At 38.8% G+C, this 22,068-nt stretch overlaps 1 protein-coding gene across 4 annotated transcripts in view; it reads left to right on the top strand.

The window, feature by feature from the left end:
• The window catches only part of SAP130 (Sin3A associated protein 130), a 90,003-nt gene that overhangs the window by 18,461 nt on the left and 49,474 nt on the right, over positions 1 to 22,068 (top strand). For all 4 annotated transcript variants that reach the window (XM_033102313.1, XM_033102315.1, XM_033102316.1 and 1 more), the window contains exons 8-12: positions 5,432 to 5,579; positions 5,748 to 5,838; positions 6,044 to 6,148; positions 18,419 to 18,560; positions 20,933 to 21,054. In XM_033102313.1, the coding sequence (XP_032958204.1) occupies positions 5,432 to 5,579; positions 5,748 to 5,838; positions 6,044 to 6,148; positions 18,419 to 18,560; positions 20,933 to 21,054 (608 nt within the window). The remainder of the gene's footprint in view (positions 1 to 5,431; positions 5,580 to 5,747; positions 5,839 to 6,043; positions 6,149 to 18,418; positions 18,561 to 20,932; positions 21,055 to 22,068) is intronic.

Below are 22,068 nucleotides of genomic sequence, written 5' to 3'. Positions count from 1 at the left end.
GTATCAAACTGGAAGTCCCTACTTGCAATAATTCTTGTCCTTAACTCCAGAAAAGTCAATACAAGGACCCAGCTAAACACTGTAGGTGGTCAGTGTCCACTTGTAAATTAACCCCTTGATTTCTGTATATGTCCAGTTTCTAAATTGTATCTCTATCCCTAGAGTTACCTTTGAGGCCATTAAAAACAAAATCTGATCATTGGGAGAAATAGTATAGTGATTAGGATAGCATATTTGGGAGCACTTTCTAGCTGGCTGAACTTGATCATTTTGATGCTTGGGGTGGGGAGTGGAGTTGCCACTATGGACTCAAGGATGTTTGATTTATTCAAAGTGTTTTAATCAAAACACCTTTCTTTTTCTCCCAGTTGCCTCAAATTTGGCTACTGAGAACCCCTTTGAACTGGCTCGGGTGTCCTTTTGATAACACCTGTTAAGTCTTTGAATACTTTCTTCTTTCTAGAACATGATGACTCAGGCTCTTTTTTACTTTCCCTGCTTCCCTAGTCTTGAAATCAACCATATCACCATGGATTCCTGGTTCATGTTAGTGGAGAATAGTATTTAGTGCTAGGGGTACACCATGCTTCTCGTGTATCATTGCTTTTGGATTGTTTCTGTGGAAAGAGGTGGTCAATGCAGGAAAGACAGTCATGCTGTCATACCAATATTTCTAAATGAAATTTAACATGCAGGTGTTTTTCTTGCTTAGATTTTATCTTTGTGCATATTTTCTCTTACATCGAAAGCCTTGTTTCCTAAAGACATTAATATAACTACTTGGTTTTTTTCCTCCATAATACATACAAAAATAGTTTCAGAGTCCAAAGTCCACTTGTCATAAATTAATCCCTTATTTTCTGTAGGTTACTACTAACAATAAGACTACTGAGTAAAGTTTAAGATTACTTCACATTCTTTTTGTCCTCAGACTAGAACCCACTAAGTAGAGTAGGAATGTGTTCAAAAGTCACCTAAAGTAATTCTTTTCTCTGTGGGATTTTTTTTCCTAATTTATATTCACATTTCGAAAATACAAACATATTAAAAAATATATACAATGAGGAGTGTCACTCTCATATCTGTCCCGCAGATACCAATTTCCCGTGTTCCTATCCCTTTGCTTTCTAAAGTAACCTGTTAATTTTTCGGTTTCTTTCCAGTGTGTGTGTTTATTATAATTTAACATATACTAGTTATATATTTGTTTAAATTTGTTTTTAATTTTAGGATTTGCGTTCAATTTAACTATTTTAAACATGGAAAATATTGATTAGGTTCAAAAGTCAAAGCCAATGTAAAGATGAACTCAAGAGTACCCCTGTCCCCTCCCAAGTCACCATCTGCTGTTGGGAGGCTCCATTTTATCATTCTCTGATGTGCTCTCTCAGAGTTTCTTTCCATGAGAATAAGTATACACACAGATAAACACACACATTTCCTTTTTTCCATTCCTTTCTAATAGAAAATATAGTATGTTATATTTACATACACTGTTTCATACCTTGCATTTTTCTCTTAACAGTATATTCTGTAGATGACTCCAAATTAGCCCATAGAGAATCTCAGTCATTCTTTTAGGCTGCATTGTACCCCAGCTCATGGGGTACTGACAGATGTTTTGGCATATACTATTGAGTGTTTGTGATGGTATACCTTCAAGGTATATTTATGGGAGTAGGAGTGCTAGGTCAAAGAGTAAATGCCTGTTTCCTCACCTAAAAAATGGCAGTTATATTACCTACCTCAGAAATCATTATGAAGAGTAATTAAGTAATATATATAAAGCACTTAAAACGTAACTGGTATGTAATGTACATAATATATATATTAACACTTGTTTTGTTTTTACCCCCACCTCTTCCTTGTCCCCCTCTTCCCCCCCACCACCACTCTAGTTCAAGCCGTTGTTTCTCAGTCTAGTTGTATAGGACACAGCTCCGTGGCCCATGCAGGTATTATGAGCCTTGCGCCCCTCTCTCCCACCCCAGGTCGGCGGCTCATGCTGGTTGCAGCCACTCACTCTGGCCACCGGCCACTCATGGCAGCACACGGTAGTCCGCGGCAGCACACAGCAGCCCGCGGCAGCTCACAGCAGCCCACGGCAGTACATGTCAGCTCATGGCAGCCCTCGGCAGCTCACGCCAACCTCTGGCAGCACACAGCAGCCCATGGCCGCTCACGCTGGCTGCCGGCCACTCACGCTGGCCGCTGCCTGCTCTTGACAGCATACGGTAGCCCACGGCAGCCCAGCTCCAGGAAGAGCCGTTGTTCACAATCTTAACTGTAGAGGGCGCAGCTCAGTGGCCCATTGTGGGAATCGACCTGTGACCTGAGCCATCGGACCAGCCCAACACTTGCTATTTTTCATTAGAGTAAATGAAAATCAAAGATTACTATATTCTGTGCTTTCAGAAACACAAACACATTAAATACTTAATATAAATATTATTTTTAGGGTTTATTTTTATATGATCTGGACCTCTTAAATTATGAACGTGTTTAAGTTTGAATTAAGGAAACCCTTCCCAGGTGATTCTCTTGGCATTCTTTGTTTCAAGGATCTTCAAAATTATGTCCATAATTAGGTTTATTTACCCTAAAATTTGTAACTGTTTTAATTGTGTATACATGTATCTCTCTGAATGTTTTATATTGTAAGTGCCGGGAGTATGGGGCTTTCATGGCACTGTACTTGGTGACGTACATCGTCAATTAATAAAAATCCAATCTCCAATAGTGGGCTTTCTTCTCTTGTTCCTACCGTGTTTCCCCGAAAATAAGACCTAGCCAGACAGTCAGCTTTAATGCGGCTTTTGAAGCAAAAATTAATGGAAGACCCGGTCTTATTTTATTATAAGCCCGGGTATAATATAATATAATGTAATATAATATAATATATAAATAATACCGGGTCTTATATAAGACCGGGTTTTACATTAATTTTTGCTCCAAAAGCTGCATTAGAGCCGATTGTCCAGCTAGGTCTTATTTTCGGGGAAACACAGTAGTTGCATTTGCGGCCAGGCTTTCAGCTATCCTTTGAACTTGAGTGATATGCCATTTAGTTCTTTCTGCAGGTAGAAAACCATCCTTTATTCAGTTTATAAACTTTATTCACAGATGTTCCACCAAGTCTGATCTTAAAGCATTTTGAGAAAGACCCTTGTTGTGAAATCACTGCTTACTTGACATCTCAATCACGTTTTCACCCTTCCAGCCCAACTTACCAAGTTTTCTTCTTCCTACTTCATATTTACATAGTTCTAAAATACAAAAGCATAAAAACGTACACAATAAGGAGTATCATCTCTCCTTTTCCCCCACCCATGAGATTCCTATGTTCCTTTCCCTTTGCCTTTCTAAGGTAACCTGTTAATAGCTATTTCGGAGAATCCTTCCAGTATTTCTTAAATACAGTCAAATTCAAATTCAATTCTTTCTTTTTTTAATTTATTTATTTTTTATCGGGGAAGGGGAACAGGACTTTATTGGGGACTTCCAGGACTTTTTTCCAAGTCAAGTTGTTGTCCTTTCAATCTTAGTTGTGGAGGGCGCAGCTCAGCTCCAGGTCCAGTTGCCGTTGCTATTTGCAGGGGTTGCAGCCCGCCATCCTTTGCAGGAGTCGAACCAGCAACCTTGTTATTGAGAGTCCGCACTCCAACCAACTGAGCCATCTGGGAGCTCAGCGGCAGCTCAGCTCAAAGTGCCGTGTTTAATCCTAGTTGCAGGTGGTGGAGCCCACCATCCCTTGCAGGACTCGAGGAATTGAACCGGCAACCTTGTGGTTGAGAGCCCACTGGCCCATGTGGGAATCGAACTAGCAGCCTTCGGAGTTAGGAGCTTGGAGCTCCAACCGCCTGAGCCACCGGGCCAGCCCCGCAAATGCAATCCTTACTTTTATCCTTCTTAGCCAAAAGATTGTTTAATTCATATATTCCTCTTTACTTTTTTTCACATAGTAACATATATTGAAAGCTTTTCATTTCAGTACCTAGAGAGTTTCATTTTTCTTTTAGCAGTATGGTGATTCACTGTGTAAATGGATTTGAGGTTGTTTCTAGCACTTTACTATCACAAATAATATTGCAGTGAATAACCTTATATGTAGGTCATGTGTGCAAGAATATCTGTATTATGAATTCCCAAAATTGATCAGCGGGTATGTGTGACTATTTTGATGCCTCCTGTCTGTCTAATTGTGTTTCTTGGGCTTGATACCATTTTACACTCCTTCCCAAATGTTTAAAAGTGCCTGTTTCCTTACAGCTTGAACAACATAGTAGGCTGTCTTTTTTTGGATTTTTGCCAATCTGATAGGTTAATGATGATATCTCAGTGTATTTTAACTTCTGTTTCTCTTTCTTTGAGTGAGAATGCGCATCTTTTCTTTATTAAGGGGCCATATGTGTTTTCTTTTAGTAAACTATTCTTATTCTTTGCCTGTTTTTTATTTGGTTGTTATTTTTCTCATTGATTTCTAGGAGCTCTTAATATATATTCAGAAGATTACACTTTTACCTATGAGTCTTTTGACTTTGTCCATAGTATGTTTTGCTATGTAGGAAGTTTACTTAATTCAGAGTCAAATTTATTGGTCTTTTATATTAATAGCTTGGGGATTTTGAAAGCTTTTGATAGAAAGCGCTCTCCTACTCCAAGGTTATTAAAAAATTCTCCTATCTTCTCTCCATGTACTTTTTTATTTTCCATTAAGTCTTTGATCATTTTTATATTTGTCCTGGTGTACTGTATGGATCTAAATTTACTTTTTCCAAATAGCTATACAATCTTCGCAGCATAATTTATTAAATAGTTCCCCCCACACCCCAACATGAGATGCCAACTTTGTTACACTGTCAGGTGTTCTTGCTATTGTTGCAGTTCAGTAGCTCGTTGCCAGTTGAATTAATAGGCTATCTGTGTTGATATCCCTTTCAATCATTAGGCAGCCATAACTAACTTTTTATCAGTTGGTGAGAAATGATATAAAATTGCGGTGGGGGCAGGTCGGTACTTCAAGGGTCATAAGTTAAGCTGCTGTTAATCGAGGTTGTCTGTAATCTTCCCTCAGAACGGTGAGAACCTTGGTGTCTATCTTCAGCTTTGTCCACAGAGTGAAGAGTGTTCATTACAGTACTGCTTACTCTGGATTCGCGTAGAACACTGATTAACTCTTTGGAGGGTACTGAGAATGATAAGGATTCATTTATTTAGTTCGTGGTACATATTGATACCTCTTAACATGAAGCTCATGGCAGTTCTGAGAGAAACTCAATGGGCCATTTGCTTCATTGGTTCAACTGTGGACTTCACAAACCTATGAAAAAATACAACTATGTAATCTAGCACTAGATAGTAAACGGCCTTGACTGCCTGCATTGCGTCTGGAGACATCTTATAAATCATAATGTCCTTTCTGGCTTTTCAGTCGGCCGACTTTGTCTATCCAGCATCCACCATCTGCAGCAATTAGTATTCAGCGTCCTGCCCAGGCCCGGGATGTAACGACGAGAATCACACTGCCATCTCACCCTGCGTTGGGGACGCCAAAACAGCAGCTTCATACCATGGCTCAGGTAAAAATAGAGGTGAACACCACCTGTGTACTCTGGGTTAAAACCAGAACTGTGCCAATGTGCCGAGCACCTGCAACACTGAAGGCAGTGATTGCTTTTAACCTGGTTTGAGTGGGAAATGGTCTTGTTTATAATTCTGTACTGTGTGATTCCTCTTCACCTCTACAGAAAACTATCTTCAGTACTGGCACACCAGTGGCTGCAGCAACAGTAGCACCTATTTTGGCAACCAACACCATTTCTTCAGCAACTACAGCTGGTAAGTCGGCAGCTCTGTGCTTGCTTGCCAGGGAAGAATGAAACGTAAGTGGTGAGTTAATTTTTTCTCAGCTTCAGTCAGAGAAAAAGAATAGGCTACAAAAATTCTTTTAACTTTTCCCAAGAGCTTTTCTCAGGTTTTTAAGAATCTGTGATGTGTTCAGAGAGGCCATTGTTGAAAATTTTCCTTTTTTCTTCCCTTTCAGGATCTGTGTCACACACACAAGCTCCCACAAGTACAATTGTTACCATGACAATGCCCTCACATTCATCCCATGCTACCGCTGTGACCACCTCAAACATCCCAGTCGGTAAGTGTTGTGCAGCCTTCAGACGGAATCTTAAAAGGAATTTTTCAGCCCTTCTGACTAGCTCTTCATACAGATGGCTAGCAGTGATTTTTTTATTGTTTATTTTCAAAGCAACACTGAATGTAACTTTTAAAAATATTTGTCATGTAGATTTGACATTGATGGTAGGGGAAAGAGAAGATAGTAATCTTTGAGAGCTCAAAGTAAACTTTAACTCTACTTTTGACTTCCTCATTTATCAAACTTTATCTCTTTTATGTGTACCTTTTAAAGAAGTAAATTTACTGACATAGATAAGAACAACAGGAAAAGCAAGAAAGAAGCAAAGATCTGGATTGAAGAGCTCTTGTACACTCATAGATTGTTCAGGAAAAATCTCTGGGTGATGAAACAATGGGAAGAATGCTAAACCTCGAGTTGATTACCCTGGGTTTTCGTCTGAGTGCTGCCTGAGGATACTTCATAATCATCCTAAAATTTCTTCTATGCTTTGTCTCCCTTTTAAATGTGTGTATACTTTGAATATAAAAAATCTTTAAAAAGTTTCTGACAGCCCAACTTCAGTCATCAAGAGCAGGGACTGGCACACATTTTCTATAGGGCCAGATAGTAAATGGATTTGTAGGCCTCCTTTCTGTGTGGCAACTACTCATCGGCAGACAGTACAGTAACAAGTGGGTGTGGCTATGTGTCAGGAATACTTGATGGACACAGAAATTTGAATTGCATATAATTTTTATGTATCACGAAATACTTTGATTTCCCCTCCCCCCTCCCAACCATTTAAAAGTGTGCACCTGTGCCTCACAGGCCTGAGAAACAGGCATCAGGCAGGATTTGTCTCACCGTTGCCAACGCCTATCCTAGGGGCTGATACATCATTGTCACAATTCCCAAAACAGAGATTGGGACCTATGAGGCAGAACATTGCTCTCTTTAATCTATAAGCCACAGATTTCAGTTTCCAGGGTTCCTTTTGCCTTGGTTCTGTAATGATGAACATGTCATCATCCTGTTCTCCACTCCCAAAGATCTGGGATGGCTGCCATATTTTTTAACATACTCTACTCTTAGAAGTAAGACTGCTTTTTGTGAAATGATTCTCAACATACTGAACCATCAGAATCTGGTGACCAGACACAGAAGTGTGGGTGGCTTCCCTACCTCTGTGTTCCAGCCGTGTGGTGGTCTCTCCCTACTTCCTTCTTTAAAGAGCGAGGCAGGCTGCAGCTTCACAGCCCTCAGCAAACTTTGAGGACACTTGTCCAGAATAATGATTGGACCCAGGACACCCTTATTCCTCATCTAGGTACCTGGGCCATGCCAGCCCTTAAACTGGTCCTAAGCCCCACAGAAGACTTTTAGCAGAGAAAACACTGTTGCTTGGTCTTTCTCATATGACTGCTCACTGCCACTAGTCACCAAACTTCTCTCAGATTCGTCTGAATTTAATTTCACTTACACAGAAAGAAGTTTCTTATATATTTGTGTGGGTTTCACAGTAATGCACTTTGTTGAAAAAGATCATTGATTGTTCCATATAGTCATTTCAAACCGATTTCTGGCTGTACATGACAATGTCATCACACTGTTCCCCAATAAAGTCCTGTTCCCCTTCCCCAATAAAAAAAAAAAATCTTAAAACCACAATGAGATACCACCTCACTCCTGTTAGAATGGCTATCATCGATAAATAAAAAACCAACAATTGTTGGTGAGGATGTGGATAAAAGGGAAGCTTCGTGCACTGTTGGTGGGATTGCAGATTGGGGCAATCTATGGAAAACAGTGTGGAGGTTCCACAAAAAATGAAAAATAGAACTATCTTATGGCCCAGTGTATAATTTCTTGTTTAGATTTTTGCAGTTGAGAATCCCACTAGGGAATCTGCAGCTATAATGAAAACTCAGACCAGTAAAGAGGGGGCAGTGTACCTTAAAGGGGTTCCCTGATTTCATCTTGAACCCTTTCTGAAAAATTATTTTGGGATTAGTTCTTGTTAATGTCACTGTATTTTCCACTGACTTCCACTGTGGAAGTTAATATCTTCATTCATTTGGCTAAAACTACCAACTTTTTACTTGTCCTAAGTTACTGTATTACTCTATTCTATATCTCCCCAGCTCATTTATCTTTGAATTTTAACCATTTACCAAATTCTAGGTATGAAAATTATTTGACATAAGTGTCCAAACAAATTTAACATCTGCCACTTAATGTGATTCATGTAAGGTCCATCAGATTTATGCTCTAGTTTTATACTTCTTTGTGACATAATAATGTTGAGAAGGGAAACCTGAGCACAGATTTTCAAGTTCAGGTATAGGAGATAAAATCACTTAAGTGGCTTTTTCCAAGTGACACTTGATTTCTCCAGATGAGATTAAATATTGAATTCAGCCATTGTTGCTGATAAGAGCTTGTTGGATGAGAGGGAAAAACCTGATAAACGATGACCAGTGGGTTTTCGCATTGAATGAACACTTATATCCAATAGAATACCATCCTTATTTTCCTTTTTTTAAATTAGTTCTTGGTGTACAAAACAACATAATTAGACATTTACACCCTCACAAAGTGATAACTCCAACAAGTCTACTACCCATCTGACACTACATAGCTATTATAACATCACTGACTATTCCCTATGCTGTACTTTATATCCCATGACTGTATATTTATTTGTAACGATAGTTGACATTCAGTATTAGTTTATATTAGCTTCAGGTGTACAACACAGTGGTTAGGCATTTTTATAATTTGTGAAGTGATCCCCCTCAATAAGTAGTACCCATCTGACAGGATACATAGTTTTTACATTATTGGCTATATTCCCCATATTGTGTTCGCATCCCTGTGGCTATTTTGTAAGTACCACTTTGTACTTCCTAATCCCTTCACCTTTATCATATACGCCCCTCCCATCTAGCAGCCGTCTATTTGTTCTCTGCATCTGAGTATTTCTGTTTTGTTGTTCGTTCTTTAGATTTCACATATAAGTGAAATCATACGGTATTTGTCTTGCTCAGTCTGACTTATTTCACTTAGCATAATGCCCCCTTGTCCATCCATTTGGCTGCAGATGGTAAGATTTCGTTCTTTTTTATAGCACAATAAAGATTCCATTGTATAAATGTACCTCAGTTTCTTTATCTAATCATCTATGAATGGGCATTTCTGTTGCTTCCATATCGTGGCTATCGTGAATAACGTGACAGTAATCATAGGGGTGCATATATTTTTTCAAATTAGTGTTTTGGATTTCTTTGGATAAATACCCAAGAGTGAAATTATACTCTGGGTCATAACATAGTTCTATTTTTCATTTTTTGTGGAACCTCCACACTGTTTTCCATAGATTGCCCCAATCTGCAATCCCACCAACAGTGCACGAAGCTTCCCTTTTATCCACATCCTCACCAACAATTGTTGGTTTTTCATTTATCAATGATAGCCATTCTAACAGAGTAAGGTGGTATCTCATTGTGGTTTTAAGATTTTTTTTTTTTTTATGGGGATAGGGGAACGTCCCTATCGGGGAAGGACTTTATTGGGGAACAGTGTACTTCTGGGACTTTTCCAAGTCAATTTATTGTCCTTTCAATCTTAGTTGTGGAGAGCGCAACTCAGCCCCAGTTCCAGTTACTATTGTTGTTAGTTGCAGGGGGTGCAGCCCACCATCCCTTGTGGGAGTTGAACCGGCAACCTGGTGGTTGAGAGGACATGCTACACCCAACTGAGCCATCCAGGAGCTCAGTGGCAGTTCAGCACAAGGTGCCGTGTTCAATCTTAGTTGCGGGGGGCGGAGCCCACCATCCCTTGCGGGAGTCGAACCGGCAACCTTGTGGTTGAGAGGACATGCTACAACCAACTGAGCTTCCTGGAGCTCAGTGGCAGCTCAGCTCAAGGTGCCGTGTTCAATCTTATTTTAGCATAAGACCCGGTCTTATGTTATATAAGACCCGGTCTTATATTAATTTTTGCTCCAGAAGACGCGTTAGAACTGATGGTCTGGCTAGGTCTTATTTTCAGGGAAACACGGTAGAATTTGATATCAGGTAGCATGATATCCAGCTTTGTTTTTCTTTTCTCAGGCTTGCAGTCACTATTCAGGGTCTTTTATGATTCCATATAAATTTTAGGATTATTTGTTATAATTCTGTGAAAAATGCCATTGGTACTTTGATAGGGATTGCAGTGAATCTATATATTGCTTTGGGTAGTATGGATGTTTTAATTATATTCTTCCTGTCCGTGAGCGTGGTTTGTGTTCCCATTTCTTTGTATCTTCTTTAATTTCTCTCTTCAATTTCTTTTATTTTCTGAGTACAAGTCTTTTACTTCCTTGGTTAAATTTATTCATAAGTATTTTTTTTATACAATTGTAAATGGCATTGTCTTCTTAATTTCTCTTTCTGATAGTTTGTTATTGTGGTATAAAAATGCAACTGATTTCTGAATATTAATTTTGTATCCTACTTCACTAAATTATCAGTTCTTACAGGTTTTTGGTGGAATCTTTAGGATCCTCTATATATAGTGTGTTATCTGCAAATAATAACAGTTTTACTTCCTCCTTTCCTATTTGGATGCCTTTTGTTTCTTTTTCTTGTCTGATTGCTGTGGCTAGGACTTTCAGTATTATGTTGAATAAAAGTGGTGAAAGAGTATATCCTTTTATTGTTCCTGATCTTAAAGAGAATGCTTTCAGCTTTTTTCCGTTGAGTGTGATGTTAGCTGTGGGTTTGTCTTCTATGGCCTCTACTATGTTTCCCTCTATTTCCATTTTACTGAAAGTTATTATCATGAATGGATGCTGGATTTTCTCAAATGCTGTTTCTGCATCTATTGACATGACCATACGATTTTTAGTTTTTATTTTGCCAATGTAGTGTATCATGCTAATTGATTTGTGGATATTGAACTAACCTTGCATACCAGGAATGAATACCACTTAATCGTGATGTGTGGTCTTTTTACTGTATTGCTGAATTCAGTTTGCTGATATTTTGTTGCAGATTTTTGCAATCTCTATTTATTGGGGATATCAGCCTATATTTTTTCTTTTTTTGTAATGTCTGTCTGGTTTTGGAATCAGGTAATGGCCTCAAAGTTAGCTTGGGATCCTTCCCTCCTCTTGGACTTTTTAAAATTGTTTGAAGAGAATAGGAGTTAATTCTTTCTTTGAATGTTTGGTAAAATTCACCTCTGAAGCCATCTGGTTCAGGACTTCTGTTTGCTGGGAGCTTATTGATTACTGGTTTGATTTCATTAGTTGTAACCAGTCTGTTCACATTTTCTGTTTCTTCTTGATTCAGCCTTGGAAGATTGTATGCTTCTAGGAATGTATCCATTTGTTCAAGATTGCCTGATTTCTTGGTATATAGTTGCTTGTAGTATTTTCTTACATTTTTTGTATTTTTGTGGTGTCAAATTTGTCACGTCTCTTCCATTTCTAATTTTATTTATTTGGATCCTCTTTTTCTTGATGAGTCTGGTTAAAGGTTTGACAGTTTTGTTTATCTTTTCAAAAAAACCAGCTCTTGGTTTTATTGATCTTTTGTATTGTTTTTTTGGTCTCAATTTTGTTTATTTCCGGTCTCTGTTATTTCCTTTCTTGCACTCACTTTGGGCTTATTCTGCTGCTCTTTGTCTAGTTCCCTTAGGTATCAAAAAAGAACATTGATTTGAGATTTTTCTTTCCTTAGTTAGGCCTATAGTCCTGTGAATTTCCAGCTTAGGACTGCTTTCATTGTGTCCCATAGATTTAGGGTTGTTGTGTTTTCATTTTCGTTTGTCTCAAGGAATCTTTTGATTTCTTCCTTGATCTCATTGTTGACCAATTCATTATTTAGTAGCATGTTGTTTATTCTTCATGTGTATGTGTTTTTCAGGTTTTTTTTCCTTGTAATTTTTAGTTTCATACCACTGTGGTTGGAGAAGATTTCTGATTTGAATTCAATCTTCATAAATTTATTTAGACTTGTTTTGTGTCCTAGCATGTGGTCTGTCTTGGAAAATGTTCCATATGCACTTGAAAACAATGTACGAAGTTTGACAAGCCACAAACCTGCCACCGTGCGCTTACATTGGCAGCACTGTACAAACAGCTTAGTAAGGTTTCATAACCTTGGTGTATCAGTGTCTCACAGCTGTGTTCATGTCGACGTGGCAATGTCTTGCTGAGTGGCATTCATTATTGTGTGTTTTTGTGTGCTGTTGTGAGAATGTCTGAGCTTGAATTTGAGAAACGAAAAACGTTAAAATTCCTCTTAAACTTGGCAAAAGTGGAAGTGAAATCACGTCACACTAAGTTTCTGGGGATAATGCCATGAAGAAGACAACAGTGTACAAATGGATTAAACGTTTTTTAAAGGGGAGAGAACGCATCACTGATGAAGAGAGGTCATGGCAGCCAGTATCGAGCAGAACTGATAAAAAACATTGAAAAAATTCATTGAATTGTGTGTCAGAATTGTTGGTTAACTGTGAGAAGCATTGTATACCAACTAAACATTGATAGAGAAGCAGTTAGGAAAATCTTAACAGAAAATCTTGGCATGAGAAAGGTGTGTGCAAAAAATGCTCCCAGAGGAGCTCACCGATGAACAAAAGTGAGGAAGAGTTGAAGTTTGCCAAGTCCTTTTTGACCGGCAAGATGATGTTTTGTATCATGAAATCACTGGTGATGTAACATGGGTGTACCAATACAACCCTAAAACAAAGCAACACAGCGCATAGTAGAAGTCAGCCAATTCCCCGTGACCAACTAAGTTCCATCAGTCCAAATCAAGAGTCAAAACTATGTTGCTAACCATTTTGAAATCAGAGGGATTATTCATTATGAATTTGTACAAACTGGACAAACAGTTAACCAACTTTACTATTTGGAAGTGATGAAAAGCCTGCGTGAAAAAGACGAAAATGACCTGAACTTTTTGCCAACCATTCATGGCTGTTGCATCACGACAATGCACCAGCTCACACAGCACTATCTGTGAGGGAGTTTTTAGCCAGTAAACAAATAACTGTATTGAAACACTCTCCTTACTCACCTGATCTGGCCCCCAATGACTTCTTTCTTTACCCAAAGATAAAGGAAATATTGAAAGGAAGACATTTTGATGACATTCAGGACACCAAGGGTAATATGACGACAGCTCTGATGGCCATTCCAGAAAAAGAGTTCCAGAATTGCTTTCAAGGGTGGAATAGGCACTCGCGTCGGCGCATAGCTTCTCAAGGGGAGTACTTCAAAGGTGACCATAGTGATACTCAGCAATGAGATATGTAGCACTTTTTCTAGGATGAGTTCGCAAACTTAATTGTCAGTTGTATATTCTGTTGCTTTGGGGTGAAATACTCTAAAAATACCTATTAAATCCATTTGGTCTAGTGTGTCATTTAAGGCCGTTATTTCTGTGTTGATTTTCTGTCTGGAGGATCTGTCTATTATTGTCAATGGGGTGTTCAAGTCCCCTACTATGATGGTGTTACCATGTTTCCCCGAAAATAAGACCTAGCCGGACCATCAGCTCTAATGTGTCTTTTGGAGCAAAAATTAATATAAGACCTGGTATTATATTAATTACATTACATTACATTAACATTATATAAGACCCGGCCTTATATTATAGTAAAATAAGACTGGGTCTTATATTAATTTTTGGTCCAGAAGATGCATTAGAGCTGATGGTCCAGCTAGATCTTATTTTCAGGAAAACACGGTACTCTTCATCTCTGCCTTTATGTCGGTAAATATTTGTTACATATATTTAAGTGCTCCTATGATGGGTGCCTAGATGTTTACTAGAGTTATGTCCTCTTGTTGGATTGATCCCTTTATCATTATGTAATGTCCTTCCTTATCTCTTAGTATAGTCTTTGTTTTAAAGTTTATTTTGTGTGATGAAGTATTGCTATTTCAGCTTTTTTTCTCATTTCCATTTGCATGAAATATCTTTTTCCATCCTTTTACTTTCAGTCTGTTGAGTCTTTTGCTCTGAGTTGGGTCTCTTTTAGACAGCATATGCATGGGTCTTTTAATTATTCATTCAGCTACTCTGTGTCTTTTGATTGGAATGTTTAATCCATTTACATTTTAAAGTAATTATTGATAGGTATATAGTTGGTGTCCTTTTATTATTCATATTTTTGATCTTGTTTTGTTTGTTCTTCCCCTTGTTCTTTAATTGGAGTCCTTTTCACATTTCTTGTAATACTGGCTTGGTGGTAATGAATTCCTTTAGCTTTTTCTTGTCTGGAAAGCTCTTTATCTGTCCTTCAGTTTTAAATGATAGCTTTGCTGGGTACAGTAGTCTTGGTTGTAGGCCCTTGTTTTTCATCACTTTTGAATATTTCCTGCCACTTCCTTCTGGACTGCAAAGTTTCTGTTGAGAAATCAGCTGATAGTCTTATGGGAGCTCCCTAGTAAGTAATTAGTTGTCTTTCTCTTGCTGCTTTTAGGATTCTCTTTGTCTTTAATGTTTGCCATTTTAATTACTATGTTTCTTTTTGTGGGCCTGTTTGGTTTCATCTTGTTTCAGACTCTCTGAACTTCCTGGGCTTACTTGTCTGTTTCCCTCACCAGGTTGTGGAAGTTTTCAGTCATTATTTCTTCAAATAGGTTTTCAATCCCTTGCGCCCTCTCTTCTCCTTCTGGTACTTCTGTGACGTGAATGCTGTTACGCTTTATGTTGTCCCAAAGGTCCCTTATACTGTCTTCGGCTGTTGTTGTGTTTTTTATTCATTTTTCCTTTTATTCCAGTTGGGTGGTTTATTCTACTGGTCTTCTAAATCTCTGATTCCATTCTCTGCTTTATATAATCTGTTGATTTCTTCTCATGTATCCTCATTTCAGGTATTGTAGTTTTTATTTCTGACTGGTTCTTTTTTATGATTTCTTTGTCCTTCTTTATGCTTGTTATCTCTTTGTTGAAGGTCTCACTGATTTCCTCAAACAACCAGTGTTTTAAACTGTCACTTGTAGGTTGGTTGCCTCCATTTTGTTTAGTTCTATTTCTGGAGTTTTCTTCTGGTCTTTTATTTGGGACATATGTCTTTGTTTCCTCATTCTGGCTGCCACTCTGTGTTTACTCCTAGGTATTAGGTAGTTCTGCTATGTCTCTCAGTCTTTGCCGGCTGGACTTATGTAGTATGTGTCCTGTGTGTTCCAGTGGTGCAGTCTCCCTGTTTTCCTGTGCGAATGTTCTGGGAGTGTCCCTTGTGTGTGTTCTCCTATTGTAGTTGATCCTTGATTGCTTTTGGTGTATCAGTGGGTGGGATTGACTCCCAGACTGACTAACTGTGAGGACTGGCTGCGCCCACAGTGTATGAGCTATTGTGTGTGGGCTGAGCCCTTGGAGAGGGATTCACCACTGTGAGTTCTTGTGCCTGTTAAGACCACACTTTGGGTGTGTTGCTTGTGGGGCTAACCAGGTAGTGCTCTGGTTTCTGGTGTCTCTTGGGAGGGGTTCCCACGTAGACCTATTTCAGCCTTGCCTCTTACCTGCCTGTAGCTATCTGGTAGCAGCTACGCAGCTATACGTGGTTGGCTGCTGCCTGTGCTGGACCTGGGAGCATGTGAGGCAGCAGCCAACCACATTGAGCTGTGCAGCTCCTACCAGATAGCCACAGGCTAGTAATAGGCAAGGCTGAAATAGGCCTACGTGGGAACCGCACATTGTGAACTGAGGCCAGCTACCACCAGTTGGGCCTTTGGCAGCTTAGCAAAAGGCCCAGGGCTCACTAGGCCTTTTGCCACCTGCCTGTATGTCTCCGGTTTTGAAAAAGCCTCTTTAGGTGTGCTGGCCAGGCTGGTTGACCTTAAATTGAGAGTGTCCCAGTAATGCAGTACTAGGTGGGCGGGGTTGGGTTCCAGGAAGTTACAGGGTGTGGGCAGTGGTTTTTACAAAATTAATGCAGTTTCGGTTCTTGCATTAGTGCTGGGCTCATGAACATTTTGCAAAACACCCTGAGAACACCTTAGCCTGCCACCCCTTGCCTCAGGCCTGCAGGTCCCCAAGAGCAGCCCAAGAGAGGCTGCAGGGTGCGTTGTGGCACACTGCCCATCACCAAAATTTCCCCTGGCAACCAGGGGCTATCTGCTGCTGTAGAAGACTTGGGCAGCATGTGGGGAAGGGCCAACAGTCCAGGAGCCTGAGTGTCCCCGGCAATACCCTTACAGCTGGGCGGGGGGAGGCACCCAAGGTGTCACCAAGGTGGTATGCACACACAGATTTTACCAGACCAATGTGGTCTCAGATTTGGCTGCTTCGGGAGGGTTCAACATGAAAAGATGGAGCCCTCCTCTATGCTACACATGAGGCAGGCTCCCCATAAGGACAATGGCTTGTTCCTCCAGTCCTCACCCTGTAGCCACAAAACTCAGTCCTTCTTCAGATGTGTCCAGTGCCTCTCGAGTGGCTGCCCCTCCACCGGAAACCAGGTGAATGGTTGCAAGCGAGTGAGTCTGTGTGCAGGCCCTTTATGACGGCGTCTGGGTGGTTTCCAGCCGCCTTCTGTCTCACTGGGATGGGCAGACAGAGTCCTCGCTGTTTTCACTGTCAGGTGTTATGGAAACTCCTCTTCCTGGCACAGGACCCAGTGGCTGGGGAGCCCGGTATGAGCTGGTGTCCCTTCCCTCCCGCCAGGTGCTTACCCACTACCTGTGGGTTTGGGGTTAGCCCATTTTGCATCTCAGCCCCTCTTACCAGTCTCGATGTGCCCTTTTTCTTTAGATCCTTAATTATAGGGATTCTGTTCAGGTAGACTTCAGATGATTCCTGAGGTTGATTGTTCGGTAATTTAGTTGTAATTTTGGTATGATCCTGGGAGGCAGCAGGCATAGCGTTTACCTAATCTGCCATTTTATACCTTCTCCCCATCCTTATTTTCTCCATATTTTGGCCCACATATGACAGTGGTCTTAGAATTAGAAAAAGCAAAATCAGACAGTCACAGGATTCAGAAACGAATTATCTTGGGTGTTAGCATTGTGGCCAACGTGGGATTTCTGCTTTACATTTTTTCTTAGGTTTTATTTATTTTAAATAATTGAGAATATGGCTTTTTTACTTTGAAAAAGTAAAGATACAAATTTGATACAAACTCTTGGGTACGTGTGTGGTTAGCAAGCACTGGTTAGTTGCCCTGCCAAATGACAGCTGCGTTCCTATTAGAAGTATTATTTTGTCCTGCTTTTAATGGGCACAGTGAAAAAACTAGGCATAATTGCTTTTAACTCAACACTCACTACTGATGGAAAACGTGTCATGCCAGCTTCCTTCTGCATTAGCCAATAGATGCCATCATCAGTGGTCACATTGGGCATCTCAGCTATCATCCTGCAGAAACTTCTCCGGCTGCCTCCCTCAGGAAATAGCCAGGCATCGTGGTGGGTTTGTGCTGCTTACGGTTGGTGTTTCATGTGCTGCACTTTGGGTAACGTGGTGGCATCCTAGTCTCTAGTGGTTATTTGCCTGTCACTGGTGTAACTTGGGTCTTTACACGGATGGAAGCTGTCTCTCTATATCTCTGAGATCACACTTTTCTTTCCAAATTCCCAGGCGTAGAGTTAACTCACAGGTCTGTAAGAACTATAAAGTACAGCCCAGTTGAGCAATACCTTCTGAACAAAATTTGATGGCAAATAGTAGAGGAAAGCAAATTTTGAGCCTCATGGTAAATTTGAAAATTCTGTGGTCATTTTGATTTTGCTATGAAGTATTGTACAAAATCAGGAGATTCAAAATTAAGTCATTACTTAGAGAAGGCTTCAGAGATGTGGAACTGAGACTTGGAAACTAAAAGGATCTACTAATTACTAATTAGCTACATGTTACTAAGTAGTTATGGATCCAACTAATTATGGAATAGAATCTAAGGTCTTTGTCATTTCTGTATACATATTTTTGTTGATTTTTTTTTTCTTTTTTTAAGTAAAAAGTTTTCTCCTTTTAAAAAAAGGGTCTCAAAAAAAAAGGATCTCAAAAGAAACCAGGTCAGGGGAATAGGGGCTGGTTGCTGATAGTTTTGTTAAAGTATTAATTTTAACCCTGTTTTGACATATAACAGTGTGAAACTATTAGTGGATCATTGGATTGGAGCAATTCAGTTGAACCTTATCTTTCATTTTTTATTTTGATGAAAACTAAAAATCCAGACTACTTCTTATGATTTACATTGGTAAGGTTATTGTTGGCCAAGAATGATTTGGCATGCCAGTAAAAGCACATGAGTGGTGATGTAAGTGGGTTTTGCTTTTTGTAGCTAAGGTGGTGCCTCAGCAGATCACACACACTTCTCCTCGGATCCAGCCTGACTACCCCGCGGAGAGGAGTAGCCTCATTCCCATTTCAGGACATCGGGCCTCTCCAAATCCTGTGGCCATGGAAACCCGCAGTGACAACAGGTAGGAGGGAATATGCCAGTTACATTGCTCCATGATGTCATAAATCGTTCTGAATTTTCAGTAAAACAAAATGTCCCACAAATATGGCATATATTTGCTTATTTTCAAATTTCTTCCTGAAAATAATATATTGTGTTATTTCTCTTTTAATTTTGTGAAAATTCTTCTTTTGATGGATGTTCTCCTAGTACCATTTTTTTATTTGTGTGCTTCTGTGTTTATTTTGAGAGTAACAGTTGCAGCATCGCTACCCTTTATCCCAAAGTACTTCAATTTTCATCTCCAAAGAACAGATACTTTGTTAAGCGCAGTACAGTTATCCCTGAAACGATTTTTTAGCTTTCCATTCTCTTTCATACATTGACATTTTTTAAGAGTATAGATAGACCAGTTGTTTTTATAGAATATTCTTCAATTTGGGCTTGTCAGATTATTTTCTCATAGATTCAGGTTATGTATTTTTGGAGTTAATACCATCTAGGTGATACGTCCTTCTCACTGCTATTACATCAGAGAGCTCCTGCTACCCCTCTGTCCCATTGTTAATTATGTCAGCATTAATGACTTAGTGAAGGTAATGTTTGCCAGATTCTTGTATAAAGGGTTATTTTTCTTCTTTGTAAACAAGTGATCTGTGTGGAAATACTTTGAGACTGTAAATATACTGTTCCCCAATAAGCTTTCACTCAGTAATTTTAGTGCCTATTGATTATTCTTGGCTGAACCAATGGTTGCAATATGATGTTTGCAAAAGTAGTGACTTTTTCTAAACCGTAATTTCTTCTGTATCAGTTGGCATTCTGATATAACGAAATTTATCTGTCCCCACTTACTTATTTCGTTGTGTATTTTATTTTTTAGAATCGGCACAGGCTCACGGATTTGGTTTTATTCATTATTATAATAAATCCATTATTGTCATCTATTTTGATGCTCCGATTGTCTTTGGGCTGGTCCTTGGGAACCCCTTCAGACAAGTTCCTGTGGTTTTGCCATGTCTTGGTCATTCTAGACCTTCCTACCACAACAAGATTCTCCAAGCTCCTCCTGAACTTTGTCTGAGCTTTGGAATCTGCCATTTCTCCAAGAAGTCTTGGTTCCTTTTCATCATTTAGAAACCAAGATGTAGGCATTGGCTTTGTTCATTGTTACTGGATTGTCAATTCTTCTAGGCCCTTTCAGCAGGCAGAGGTAGGGAGCATGTAACATTTTATAAACTCCTTAGAATGTACTTACTCCTCAAGTTCAGTCCCATTAGCTCCCCCATTTCATGTTTGTATCTCCCTTCTCCCTCAGTGAGAACCTGGTAGGTGCACATAAAGTAAGTTCAGAATTTGGTCATTTTTAAATGATCTTGTTTAACTATTATGGTGATAGGAATGCTTACAGGTTTTAATATGTTGATTGTGTGTCCATCCATCTTTCTGAACATGACTGTTAACTCTAAAAGTTTGTAGATTCTTTTGGATTTCCTCTGTAGATGTTTATTTCATCTACAAATAAGGACAGCTTTTTGAGGGATGAGGGAGTTTTTTCATTTCTGCTTTGTATACCTTTGTTTATCTTGTTGGCTAGAGCTTCCAATATGATGTTGAATAGAGGAGAGAGAGTGAGCATCCTTGTTTTATTCCTGACCTGAGTGGGAATTCTTCTGAAATTTCATGATAGATTTTGGGGTAATAATCCTGTTTTCTTAGGTATTCATGTCATGAGTAAGTGTTGAGAGCTATTAAATATTTTTTGTTTAGCTTTTGCAAAGTTTCAAATGATTTTTTTTACTTGTTTAATATCTAAAACATTAATAGAAATTCTGATTGAATTATTCCTATCTTTTTATAATAAACCTTATTTTATCAAGATGTGTTTAATTTTACATATAGTACTTGATTCAATTTCATCTAGGGATTTTTGTGTCAATACAGAGAGATATGTTTATAATTTTTTTCGTACACTTCCTGTCCAGTTAAGCTCAAAAAATAAATTAGATTACTTTTCTTATTTTTCTGGCCTCTGAATCAGCTTGTATAAGCTTGGGATTATCTGTTTGATAAAATTTGCCAGTAAAAATAATCAGAGCTTAGAGTCTTTCAAGTGGAATTGAGCAGAGAAGACCTTTGATTGCTGAGGTTTTTTTGAATCAGTTTTAGTAATTATTATCCCATATGTGTTTTACATTTAATGATATAGTATTTATAGTATTTATTTTAAAATCTTAGTCTGTCTATCTGTATCCTTTCATCTAATTGGGACACAATTTGGGAAATGTTAGTGTGGCAGTTAAGAGTCTGAAGAGGATCTGGGGGATAGGATCATTTGAAGATAAAGAAGAAAATAGACCATTTTGGTTCAAATTATTTGTGTTCTATCTATAGACCATCTGTTCCAGTTCAGTTCCAGTACTTTTTGCCAACGTACCCACCTTCTGCATACCCACTGGCTGCTCACACGTACACCCCAATCACCAGCTCAGTGTCCACCATCCGACAGTATCCAGGTATGAGCCCCCCTGTTAAGATGACTTTTAGAATTTTAATTTTTGTAGCAATGAGATAAAAACTGAACAGTGAATATTCCTAGTGCGGATTTAATTACTGCAGCTTCTATTTTCAAATTTACATAAAGCTAAAATCTGAAGCTTTACGGTGTTAAATCACCATCTCTTTGTTCATAAAAAGGTTAGTATTATTAGTGACATTAGCATGATTTTATCCCACTGTGAGGATAATTATGTTAACAATTTTTATTATACCTTAAAATTGTAATACAGTTAAAATAAGTAAAGCTGTACTCTCACAGGGCTTCTATTTTATGAACTTTGTGTTGTTTTTCATGTTAATTCACTTATGCTGAACACTCACCATTCTTGTAAATAGTATTCTTTTTGAAAATCCAGGAAGAATGATCCTTAAGCCCCTCAGCATTTGTGTCATACTTTCCTGTGGAACCCTCACCTCACTGTAGGCATGAGAAAGACAGATTGTTCAGCTAGTGGACACTGCCCTCCACTGTGCCGGTTAGGGCTGCAGCCCAGGCCACGTGTCACTATTGAGGACTGAAGAGGGACCCGGTGCAAATGAAGAACTGAATTTTTTTGTTTTACTTAAAATTAGAGAAACTTCACATATGTTTGAAACAACTTAGTGGTGTGGAACTACTTTATCAAAGTGTAGATTTTATGGAATCAAAATACAAATATAATTTTTGTGATAAAAATTTAGTATCTAAATTGAGCCACGCTTTAAGAGTAAAATATACCCTGAATTTTGAAGACATAGCATGGAAAGAGAATGTAAAAGATGTTATTTAAAACATTTATAGTGATTATATTTTGAAATGATAATATTTTGGATATATGGATTAAACAAAATACATCATTAAAATCAATTTGGCCTGTTTCTTTTTACTTTACTAATGTTGCTACAGGAAAATTTTAAATTACATGTGTGGCTTCTATTTACAGAGTGCTGGTCTAAAACTTTGAAACACTGGAAAGTATTTAAATAGCTTT

The sequence above is a fragment of the Rhinolophus ferrumequinum genome, unplaced genomic scaffold (assembly GCF_004115265.2).
Source record: "Rhinolophus ferrumequinum isolate MPI-CBG mRhiFer1 unplaced genomic scaffold, mRhiFer1_v1.p scaffold_84_arrow_ctg1, whole genome shotgun sequence".
In the NCBI taxonomy this organism is placed as follows: domain Eukaryota; kingdom Metazoa; phylum Chordata; class Mammalia; order Chiroptera; family Rhinolophidae; genus Rhinolophus; species Rhinolophus ferrumequinum.
This window is presented reverse-complemented; position numbering and strand designations above follow the sequence as displayed.